General features: G+C 45.4%; 1 protein-coding gene across 1 annotated transcript in view; it reads right to left on the bottom strand.

Annotated features, from left to right (window-relative positions):
* Positions 1 to 1,036: 1,036 nt before the first annotated feature.
* Positions 1,037 to 12,162, bottom strand: part of SH3BP5 (SH3 domain binding protein 5) — a 51,110-nt gene continuing 39,984 nt past the window's right edge. Inside the window, exons 6-9 of the mRNA XM_014878381.2 lie at positions 8,729 to 8,771; positions 6,584 to 6,803; positions 3,184 to 3,444; positions 1,037 to 2,505 (exon numbers count right to left, since the gene is read on the bottom strand). Of these exons, the coding sequence (XP_014733867.1) occupies positions 2,324 to 2,505; positions 3,184 to 3,444; positions 6,584 to 6,803; positions 8,729 to 8,771 (706 nt within the window). The 3' untranslated portion in view covers positions 1,037 to 2,323. The remainder of the gene's footprint in view (positions 2,506 to 3,183; positions 3,445 to 6,583; positions 6,804 to 8,728; positions 8,772 to 12,162) is intronic.

Below are 12,162 nucleotides of genomic sequence, written 5' to 3'. Positions count from 1 at the left end.
TACCTGCCAAGTCCGGGGCTGCACCATCAGCTTTCAGCAACTCTTGCAGTGGAGTGGTAGAAAAGGAGGGGCAGAGTGGGTTCCACACCCTTTCACAGTTCCAGATCAATGGTTTTACCCAGCTGGGAGCTGAACCCAATCAGGGCATACACAAGGCAGCACACACACAAAATTAATTCATTGCACCCAAGTGTGAGAAGTTTGGGTTTCCAGTTGGAACTGGCAAGATGAGAAGAAATTTGATAGCAAGAGAGGATAAAAAAAAAAAGGAAAAAAAAAATCACCACGAAAACAACCATCCAAGAAAATCCAGGAAAATGTAACAGGTATTGACTGGGAGGTCTTCAAAAGAGATTCAACCACAATGATCTCTGCTAGTTTTTCTAACTGAATGCAGCACAGACAATAGCTCAGCTATGGATAAGTAAGAACACTTAATACAATGTGACACTCGTTTACTGCTTTTCATATTTAATACTGTCTATCCCAGCTTTTTTCCCAAGTAATGGTCACATCAGAAACTGGAACCACAGATTTCTTTTGTAAGCATTTTCTGGGCCTGGGAACTGCTGACAGTGAAAGGTTTCATCCTTAAGGTCTTCAGAAGATGTAAACATATAAATGTCTAACACAGTTACAGCTTAACAGCCATAATATGATAAATCTGTTTTTTTAATGAAAACAGGATTCTTTGCCTCCAGTTCTTCACAGCGTTATAGCAAATTTCAGCAGCATTAGATACAGAGGTCTTATGTAACAGAATACCTCCCTCTTCTGCACACTAAGGGAGTTTTGGAGAACCTGACTAAAGCTCCGGTCTTGTGGCACAGTTCAGAATAAAATGTGAGCAACGTGTGCAGGGACTGGGGAAGCTGGAAAGAGGCAGCAGTTGCCCACGTACCACAATGGATTCTAACACCAGTGTGACCTCAACTTCAGTCTTCAGCTGGAAGTGGATAGTTGGAGGCTAAACTTGCTGTGGGAGAAGATTTGGTTCCTAGCACTTGAGATAAACTTCACTTGCACAGACTCCAAATGTGGAAAACAAAAATGTTTACTGTAGTGTGAAGAATTTACATTAACTTTGAGAATAGATACACAAGCTGTGGCAGGGATGAAATACAACAGGACTGCAAAAACATAGAATAGAAAATACTTTGGGCAATACTAAGATTCCCATCAAATTAACAATATAAACTGACATTTTAGATAAAATGGTGCTTTCAGAAATGCTTAGTCACCAAAACTGAAGAGTCCTAGGATTTTTACTACCACTTATTAGCATAATTATCAGACACTACTACTGCCTAACAGCTGCTGGCAAAACATGCCCCGTGCCCTTTCTAGTTTTATTGAACACTTTGTCTAGGGCATACTAAAATCCCAAGTCCCTTTAACAGTTATAAACCCCCACACAGTACAACCTACAGAGAAGCGTAAGAACACATTGTCAATCTACACTGGCAATTCCTTTTCTTCATGCATATTTCAAGGGCAAACCCCTTATAATCATCCTGAAAACATCTATGACTCCCATTTTTGAGGAAAAAACAAAATAAAACAAAATAAAAAACACTTAAAGTGCTGAAAAATAATACTTCACTTCTCAGGGAAGCAGAAGGGCAAGGGGCCAATCAACTCTTTTTGGTCACTGCAATCACCTGCGGAGTCCAAGCCCTTGAGACTTGGGAAGGTGTCTAGAAAGGGCCGCCCACTGCTGGATATTGCCATTCCCTTCCTGTCATCCGTCTGTTTTACAGGCTTTTAGAGGCATGACTCATTTTATCCTTTCTGTGAGCACCAAGGGAAGAGTGAAGGCTTTCAGACCCCACACATGCAACAGCTTTCCTGTATACAAAATATTTCTACAGTTTCAGCATAATACAGACCAATACAGATGTTTAAAGATTATGCCACTTGTACTCAAGAGATTGGTTGTATCTAAAGAGCATTTCATTCTACAAAACCGAAGCCAAACTGCTCTCTGCAAAAGTCTGGCTTGAATTTCAGGCCCCCGACTGGCATGAATTTACACGGGAACATTACTAGTTATTGCTTCAGCCAGGCTGCTACAAAACAATTTACAAAGTCTCTGAAATATGAGCACACCTTAAACATTTGATAACTCGTCCAGCCTACAAAGGATTTACTGAATAAAAACTTCAGCCCTCCGCATCAATTAAACTTCTTAGTGCATTTTTAAATTCTCAGAGTAAACGCTTAAGATTTGGCATATATTATTGGCACAACGTTCTTCAAACACTTAGAAGTTCATATATAAATATTTAGACTCCCATTATTCAGGATGGGGCACGAGAAGGCCTCAGCCAATCTGGGCAGCTTTCCTGCCTGCGCATATTCCCTCTTTGATTTTCATGCACTGAAGGGAGAGCTGCTTCATTCGGTTATCCAGAGCCAGCCCTTCAGTGGAGCTGCTCCTGGTGCTGCTCCTATTCTTGTTCACTCTGTCGCTTGTCTTGTTCTCAGCCCCTTCTGCCCTATCCCCTGCAAAGAAAGGATTAAACTGGATGTTAAACCCGGATTTCATTCTGCAAGTTAAGCTTTAAGCAGGTGCCTCTGCAGCTTCCTTTGCCAAAGCACACAGAAATTACAGGAGCAGGAGCAAGATGCTTTAACAAAACCAAGCTTGCCTTCCAAGCCGTGCTCATTTTGTGCACTGCATCAGAAAATTAGTGAGAACAGCCTTAGGATGGAGCAGACAAGGGCAGTGGTAATCCTCTAGTCTGAATTAGTCAACCAGGGCTGGCAGAGCCTGCAAGAAGCTCTTTCTGGCATGTTATTTTTTTGTGAAGATTTTGGGTTTTTTTCTCCCCTGGAAAGCAAGATTTTCAAAAAGCAGGACAGTAATTTAAATAAATGAACTCAGATTTTCCTCCAAATAAGTGTACCATGAGAATCTCACTGATCACTTATTTAGTGAGAAATCTCAAACCCCTGCATCAAGACAGAACTGGGAAACATTCCCAGCCAGGAGAACAGTAATTAATTATAGACATGGTTGTTAACTTTGAGACACAGGGCCTTCCACAATTGCCTTCCCCAAAGAAGCAGCCAGCAGCTCAGAGCATTCCCTGGCATATGCCTAGGGGAGCAGGGATGCTTTTCCTGCTCCCTTTATGAAGGTGAAAAACATTGGCCCAGGATGTATCCAGCTGTGCCTACCTCTTTCAGCTTCACACTCGGGGGAGGAGGCCCCACTGCATTCACTCCGGGGGCCCAGGACAGGGAAGATCATCCCAAACTCAGACAGGGAGACAGGGCTGGGCAGATCCAGGCTTCCAGGTCGTGTCGCAGGAGGAAACTGAGTGGGCACCTCACAGGGACTCGTAGGACCAGAGCTGAAGCTGGACACTGACTGAGTTTCTGAATCTTCTTCGGACACAAAGCTGCTGCCGTTATCATCCTCAAACACTTCTGAAGCCACTGCAACGTTCAGAGAATATTCCAGTTAGTAATTCAGCCTCCCCTTCTGCACCTTCCTAGGCAAAGGCAGTTTTTCAGGTTTGCATCTCCCACACACAGACACACTGCTAACCCATGGGCTGCCCCTCTGGTTTTCTGCCCCCTGTGCAAAGCCTTAGCGTGTTTCTGCCCTGGGGAGCAGCACACCTGCCAGCCAAGCCAGCTCTGCAATAGCTACTGCTCCTCATGCCAAGAAGCTCTTGGATTTTTAGTGGCCCTGCTGGCCTCGTTCACTCGTGGTCTTCAGTAGACAACTTAGGTTAAAGCCTAATTCCCTGTGTCTGCCTCCCCCAGCACTATCTTGATCCCAGCACAGCCTCCTGGTTATTTAAGGTGCTATACAGAAAGACACAGGTCCCAGATTTCTTTTTGAACGAGGATCACCAAAAAAAATAACATATTATTTTCCCTGCTTGTGTTGGCTCAGATCTGAATTCTAATTAAAGGAAACCCACTCCAGTCTGTCTGTCTAGATTAAGCTGCAGGATTCTTATGAACAAGCACAGGAGAAACCCATTAAAGAAGGCTCCATTTTGTGCAAGACAAGGGTGTAGATTTTGCTGAAATTCAACACACTTCAGAGGCTCACTGCAGGATAGGGACCAAAGACTTCTGCACACAAGCAGTCCCGCTGGGATCAGAAGGTTCTCTATACACATCAGCCTCTAAACCACACAAGTGTGTGCTGGAATCACACTGGCCTGAAGGAGTCCCAGACACAGCAGGACACCCACAGTGACCTGAGGTCATCTTCAATTCCTCCTCCTTGTGATTCCTGCCATTGTTAGCAAGGCTCAGAATCACCTTGGAAGAGCGGCAGGAGCAAAGCAGCAGCATTAACAAAATGGCTCAAAGGAGAAGCTTCAAAGAAGTTCTTCTGTCACCTTGGCAGCCTGGGGCTCGCAGGCACCACTCGGACACGAAGGTGCCAAGAGAGGCTGCTACTGCCATGGTAATGGCAGAGATGGTCAACCTCCTTCTGCTGCACTTGCACATTGCAGAACTGCACTTAACACGTTGCAAAATTAACCCAAAAGGCTTCAAACATAAGATGGGTAACAACATAATCCATCTTCCTGAGTCCTCTCCAAGGCACTTCATACTCACAGACAGCTTTTCTTGTGGTTTGGGTTTTGCTGTTTTGTTTTTAATGAAGTCAAATCTAACACTGCAGAGGGGCCTTTATTCTCACTTGCTGCGTTTCAATATATGGTGAGAAGTACAGATAACTTTGCAGGGGGCGAAAGCAATAAAAGGTTTGGCAAAAAAGATGTTTCCAATTAGAGTCCTCTGCTTGGCAAGAAGCACTGACATCAGGCAGTCTACAAGCAGCACAACTTAAATTGTTGCTTCCTTTTCACATCTAAATTCACCATAATGCACAGGAGCATCTGCAAGGGCCAAGAAACTCTTGCTGATGACAAGGTGTTTTATCCAACTCTGGCAGACAGAAATCAAGATATAAAAGGATCTTGGTGGAAAGCTGCCCCCGTATTACAATGAGAACTTAATCCAGGCTATTTTATTATTTAATCCAGGCTGCTAGTCCTGCCCTGTCATAACCCAGTTCTGTATTGGCACCAGACAAGCTGATGTCCTTCCACTCACATCAGACCGTGCAATTCAAAGAGAGGGATGAGCCCACACTGCTGTTCCTCAGCCTCAGCCGCAGCCAGGGGAGCCAGCAACTAATATTAATTAATACGAACTTTCCTGGCTCTTTCTGCCCCTAAATCCCAGGTCCCTCAACTCCTTCAGCACAAAATACTCTCACAGACTCAGTTATACCTAAGGCTTTCAGGAAGCCTTCTGCATGAGGAGGGGAACTTGTGGGTATCCAAAAGAGGCAATTCCTGCCTAGATTGGAAAGGGTCAACCTCATGAATTAAGGGTGGCAGAAGAGAAGCAGCCATACTGAAACCTGGCTGCATCAGCTGTCCAGACACAGCACTCACTTGCTGCTGCAAGTCAGGTCCCACCTGCACAGTACTGAGTTAGAGAGCTCCAGCTCCAGCACATTGTGCAGAAACTCCTGCTGTTGCAGGGGGTGGAGGCCAGCCCAGGGTTGCCTCCCAGCTCCCATGGCTCACACAAGGCTGTACCATGGACCTACAAGGCCTTAGTGCCAGTCTAAGTGTGGTGAAATTGCATCTTCTGCCTTTGGGCACCAGCGTTGTGCAATCATGAACTCCTGCAATCCTGACTCAGCCTTTTCCCTGCAGAAATGAAGCTAAAACACAAATTAAACTGGAATCTGTGAGACTGAGCAACAAGAAACATACTTTCTGAATCAAGAAGGAGGCAAAAGTAGGCTGCATGTAATGTCCATCTATCCACTTTCACCCAAAGCCAGGACAAATGCAAACTCACCAGAAAACACATGGAGTCGTGACTCACTTTGCAACACAAGTCCCCACGTGCCACCAGAAAGCAGAGGTTACCTTGCTTGTTTGGAGCTTCCTTGGAGGTTGTTGCTGTCACCTATTTCTCCTACAGAGCCCCTCAGCACACAACAGAGCAGCATATTGCTGCTTCTTCACTTCCCTTGTTCAAAGCACATATGTTCTGCTGAAATCACACCTTGGCAAAGACTGCAGCACAAAGGAGCTTATCCTTACACTCTTCCTTGAGAGCATCACGCCTTTCTGTACTACTGTAGCCACAACTTCAGCTCCCTACACCACAGGTCCAGCACTGGAAGACAAGCACTTGATCCAGAAGTTCTGTTCCCAGACTGGCTGAATGATCTGTGACAGCCTGTGACCACCCCAGGCGAATCACTGGCAGCAGTACCACTGGCTTAAAATTAGACACATACTTTGAAGTGTTAATTTTGCTCCTTTCATACAGCACTGTAGAAAAAACTACAGGGATGTTAAGGGAATGGCTGATGCACTTTAACTCATTACCCTTTCCCTTGAAAATTGGCTATTAAAGAATGTAATCAACTCCTGCAATAACAAGAAGCGTCACAACTTAGCCACAGTCCCAGAACAGCCAGCAAATTTCAAAACTGCAGAATACACAGAGCAACCCTAACGTCAGCATTTCTTACAATGCCCATGGGATATTCCCAAGCACGACAGGGCTCTGTACTCACTGGAGACGGTGTCTGACTCTGCTTTACTCGCTGACAGATCTTCCACAGAGGTGTTGCTCCCCTCGGCACCCACGCCACATCCTCGGGGCCCCATGGCAGTGGACCTTCTCCTCTCATGAATCTCATCTGAGATCATCTCCAGGTTTTTCAAGGCAGTCTTATACTCTCCCTTTGCCAGGGCCAGTTTGGCTTGCAGGTCATCCACTGTTTTCTTCAGTTGCTAACAAGGGAGACAGGTATTAGATGGACTTTCAAACAAGGATTATATGGACTATAAACAAGGCACAGCACAGAGTTCTCTGTACTGTGCCCAGGTGCCTTGGCTCTGCACAGGCAAGCACAAACCAGGGCTGGTATCTAGGGGATGGCAGAGTTCAGAAGCACCCTGGCACAAGTAGTGGCACTTGTGAGGGAGACAACAGCAAGGCCAGCCACGGGAGCCAGGGGCCGGGGCTGCCTCAGGAGTGTGGTCATGGCCCATGGCTAAGCACAGAGCAGAGGCCCTGCTAAAATGTGAACATGCAGGATCTCTCCTTAACAGGAATGCAGTTCTCAGCTAGGTCACTGCTTATCCCGGAACCACCACTAAGGTTTGCTGGTAGCTCCTGTCTGCAGGGCACAGCAGGGCTGGGATCACCCCTGAAGGGGCTGAGCCTCACTCTCTGCTGAACACCAAACCTGTCATTTCTGCTCACTAAACCCACAGAGCAAAAAGCAGCAAACCTCAAAGCCTGACAGGTGTAACACAGCAGTTCCTGTGTCCCCAGGCACCAACACCACCCTCAGCAAGAGCAAGAATTTTGTACATCCTGTTTCCCAAAGGGGAAACACTGCTTGTGTGTCTGTAGCTCTCTCAGTGCTGGTTATTTTGTGCATTAAAAGCAATCTGTGCTTTTTTCATACAGTTTACACAATCACCTTGCTTCAAGAGGGCATTAAGCAGCTGCCACGCAGAAGCAAAAGGCCCACAGTGTGCCTTTGCTCATGGAAAAAAGGGAATTTCTGAAAAGATGCTTCTAGGCAGCAGAGATTATTGGGTTGGCACCCAGCCCAGGGCAGGCAAGGGTTCAGCTTGATGCAGCAGCAGCTGCAGGCAGGCAAGGCAGAGGAGGATAGGGCACCCAAGCCTGGAACCTGGCAAGGAAAAGGATGCACATCAGAGTCTCTAAGGCTTACAAAATGCTGTTGAATCTCAGGCAGCCCAAGAAAGGGCTCACAAAACCTTTATTGGATATGCCTTGCACCCCAGACAAGGAATAGGAATCCTTTTCTAGCTAGGCTCCTACTGATCCAGCATCCCACTGGAGCCTTCCTGCACCCATAGCCAGCAATCCAAGGCAACGTGCTCCACTTAAACCTTGTGCCCATCCCACACAACAACAGCACCGGCCACTACCCTGCAACTCTGAGGAGCCAGGCTCCCAGTTTTGGGGGCCACGTGCAGCAAAAGTCACTCAAGTAGAAAGAGAGTGATTCTTGCATTTAAATTTGTAGGGCTACACTGCCCTCCCATCCCTGGCAGCTCCAAGACTGGCTGTAATAGCAGGGATTACCATGCCACACAGAATTGCCATGCTAGCCCCAGGGCCACTGAGCCCTGCAAGGCACATGCTATGCCCAAGCACTGGCCAGACATCGCTGCACCACACAGAATGCAGGGCAAAGATGCCAAAAAGCCCTGGAAGTCTATCCAGCCAAATCCCAAATCCCTCTTATGACAAATCAGAAATTGACATCTGCATAATATTTAAGCACTGCAAGCAGGTTACTTATTCTGTTTATTGGTTCAACCAGTAAACATAAAAGAGCACCCCAAGTACAGTTAAACAGTCTGAAGCATAAAACATAGAGGGGAGAGAATGAAACCCACAACAAACAAATAAATCCCAGACACATTAAACTAAAAGAAGCAAAGACAGTCAAACTATTCTTTTGGTTCTGACAGAGTTCAAACACTCTTATTTCACACAAGAAAACAAAGACTCTTAGTCTTTTATCTTTAAAATGTGCTTAGCAAATTGCTCAAGAGGTTTTGAATTGGTTTTGTATAGAAACACAACATAGCTGTTGGAGCAGTTCAGATGTAATTTCAGTATTTACTGTAAGCAGTAAAGAGTTTCAGATGGATCTGAATTACATACATACCTCTAGTTGGACATAATACTTTGCCTTGAGTTCAAAATAAGGTCTGTGGAAAAACAAAGAACAGTTGTTTACAATCACTGCGACTGAATGCAGTATACTGGCGTGGGAGTTGCTCTCTTTGTAGAATTAACCCAGTTATTCTGTGTATCACTGCACTCCCAAGAGACCACAATCCAGATGATGGAACACCTACACATGCTCTCAGTGTCTCCCTCTTATTCTCTAAAGCATCTATTTCTCATACGTCTTTTGACCTAAATACAAATTGCAACATTTCAGTTTTTGGAGTTGACAGCATAATTCCTCCAGGCCTAGATTTTGCAAGATATTTAAATGTAACATCCAGCTTCAGGCATAGGCATCTTTTCTCTACCCAGCTAATTTCTGAGCCCACGGCACATGTAAATTCCTACTGAAGGTGAACCTGCTCCATGTTCAGGTGTGGGGGGTGGAGGGATGGATCTTGGGTTTTTCAGTGAAGGAGAGGGTGTCAAGGAGGTCAGAGCACCACACACAAGGGCACAGCACTTCCCAACAGTGGCCCACCAGGCACTTCCCTAAACTTGCTTGTAAGGTTGCAAGAGGACAGGGGTACAAGAGGTGCAGTACAAAGCCTAGAAACCACTTTCCACCCTCAAAGTTTTGAAGCCCACAAGACAATATCATCTGATACAACACTGAGCTGGACAAGGGAAAGAAACCCCAAAAACAAAACCAAGCAAAACACAAAAATAAAAAAGCCCTGCTATTTCACAGGGCTCACTATCCTCCTCCGCGCCCCTTTCAGAAGCTCTCCTAGAAAGCAAGGGAGAGATAAACAATCAGATGTGGCTTTACATGAAATAGAATGTGAACTACACTGGTTGTGTTTCTACCCTGACAGCAAGGCTCTTCTGAGCTGCAAACCCTCCTGCAGCTGCATTTTGGACTGTGCACTAGAATTCAGGAGTGTGAAACTGTTGCTTTCTGAGCCTATATTCTTTGAAGCGTTGTATTCACTACACAGTCACACACAAAATAACCGAGTTGTGTTTCCATAAGAATAGGTTATTTCCAGCTCTGATATTTTTAAGCACCCTTCCACCATCACCAGGAGCACACAGCTAAGTATTAATGTTTCCAGTGACATCGATCCAGCCAAAATGTCCCACTAAGGGAAGGCAGAGGTGCATCACCCTGCCAAAGGTTACACAGATGCACCTGTCAGGCCAAATAAAACACTGCAGCTGAGAATTTGGACCAACAAATAAAGAACTCCTATAACTCAAAGCAATGGTAGCACACAGATACTGACAGAATGGTGTTCCAGGGAAACACACACAGGGAAAGCAGTGAAACCCACTCACCTCAAATGACCTGATTCTCAACCTTCCTTACCCTGGTACCAGTTGGGAGGGAACAACCAGACTCGAGTCCTAACCTCCCACCAGCTTCCACAAGCCTTGCAAAAAATCCCCTGTCAGCGACAAGCACATGTTTGTTTGCATGGTGTGAAAAAACAATACACACATACACGTGCACACAGGAGCAGGGATGTTTACTTGCAGCAGGTAAGAGAAACACCACCTGAGCTGCACGAGCCTGCCATGCAGGAGCTCACACATAAATACTCCTGCTCACTTATGGCTCACACACAGCAGGAACCAGGGCACTGGCAGGGGAGGCACTCCCATGTGCTGGGGTCACTTCATTCCCTGACATCCCTGGCCCTGTCACCCAGCAGGGCAGGACAAGCATTCACTGATGCAAGCAGTGTCCTACATCATGGGCTGGTTGAGCCCAGGGCACAAAGTGCTTTTCAAGTCAGTCACAGGAAGAGTGAAAGGCACTTTGCCCAAGTCACCAGAGCAGAAAGTGACTTCCAAAAACCAGCTAACACAGGCGAGTTCATTATCCTGCAGCTCAGAGGCACTGAGCCAGAAGATCTGGTAAGTGTTAAGAACATGCAGCCGTATGCACATTCATAGATCACAAGCAAGTAAGCACCCAAAAACTAAATTAAAAGGCTAAACCAAAACAAAACTGTCCAGTAATCCTCTGCTCATCAACTTTACATGGCAATCATCTAAATGACTTCCCTCCAGGATGTCTTGCTTTCAAAATAGTAATGCTTTAAGCATCTTAATCCCAACTGAAGCAAGGAGCAAATGCAAATTATTTTCTGCCGAAAAGAGAGCAACTCATTCAGTGTGTCTATCCACAAGTTTAAAGAGAAGATGAACAGAAGGCCAGAAAGGCCTAAGTGTTACAGCCAGTGCTCCCACACCACCCAGGGAGAAGGTCAGAGCAGGATGGTGGTGTTAAATCCTCCCTGAAAAACAACTAGAGGCCAGCTACACCCTACAGTACAAACAGCTCCAAATTCAGCAGCCTCATTTCCCAGTTTCTATAGCCACTTGATAGCACTGATGTTTTCAGAACAGTTGCAATTTTCCTTTATGTGAAAATTGCAATGCTGGGAGACGACTGACCTTTCCAACACCCCTATGTAGCATAACTTCAAAGATATTCAGGACTATTTGTGCCATCAGGCATCTTTCACGTCAGTACTAGGTTAGAAGTGGTATTTCTGTAAACCCTTTATTAAAGGATCTCCAAAATACCCTACCTAGATGGTTTATCCTGCAGTCAACCCCGCTGTGAGACAAAAGAATACACTGGGAATCTTCCACAGAAGTGGAAACCAGCTTGGCCCAAGGAGAATAACACAAGACACCCCTCTGAGGGTAGTTCCAGCAAAGAAATGAGAACTCAGAGGCACATCACACAAGAGGCAGCTGGAACACCAGGCTCCAAATCATCATAAAAAGCTATGTAGGACCCCACTGACAACTTAATCATGGCCTTTATTTTAAATCTTATTGCATGGAAGGAACTCCCGGCAGCCAAAACTGTTCTCAGATATTGCCTTTATCCAAAGGAATCTGTTATTAAGTGATCTGATGATGGTTTTCACAGCCCCTGTGCAGTGCTAGACAAACAGCATGCAGCTCATTCTAGGAAGTCACACCACTACACTATTTCAGCAAACATGCTTGAATCTTGCTTGAGAAGTGCTAATCCTTTCTTGAATGGAGCAAACACTAATCAAAATAGATTTTCAGTTGACCGATTTCACCAAAAAGTCATTTTTAGATGGAGGGGATTAAAAGCTAAATACAGCAAACAGATTGTTTAGACAAGCCACAGTCTGGAAATATTAAAAAAAAACCCAAAAAGACTGTGAAATATAAAGAGGATTAAGAATTGGTTGTAAACAGGGCCAAAATTTTAAACAGGTTCTGAGTAAAAAGCTGTTTCACTTCTCTGCAACAGAGCCAAACTGCACAGCAAATGCAGACACAATTATTAATGACACAAGCTGCTTAGCTATGCCTTCTGAAGGGTGGTCCCTTCCCCAGGAATGGCTCTCTCACAGCTTTGCCATGGCAGCA

This window comes from Sturnus vulgaris, chromosome 1, assembly GCF_052056855.1.
Source record: "Sturnus vulgaris isolate bStuVul1 chromosome 1, bStuVul1.hap1, whole genome shotgun sequence".
NCBI lineage: Eukaryota > Metazoa > Chordata > Aves > Passeriformes > Sturnidae > Sturnus > Sturnus vulgaris.
This window is presented reverse-complemented; position numbering and strand designations above follow the sequence as displayed.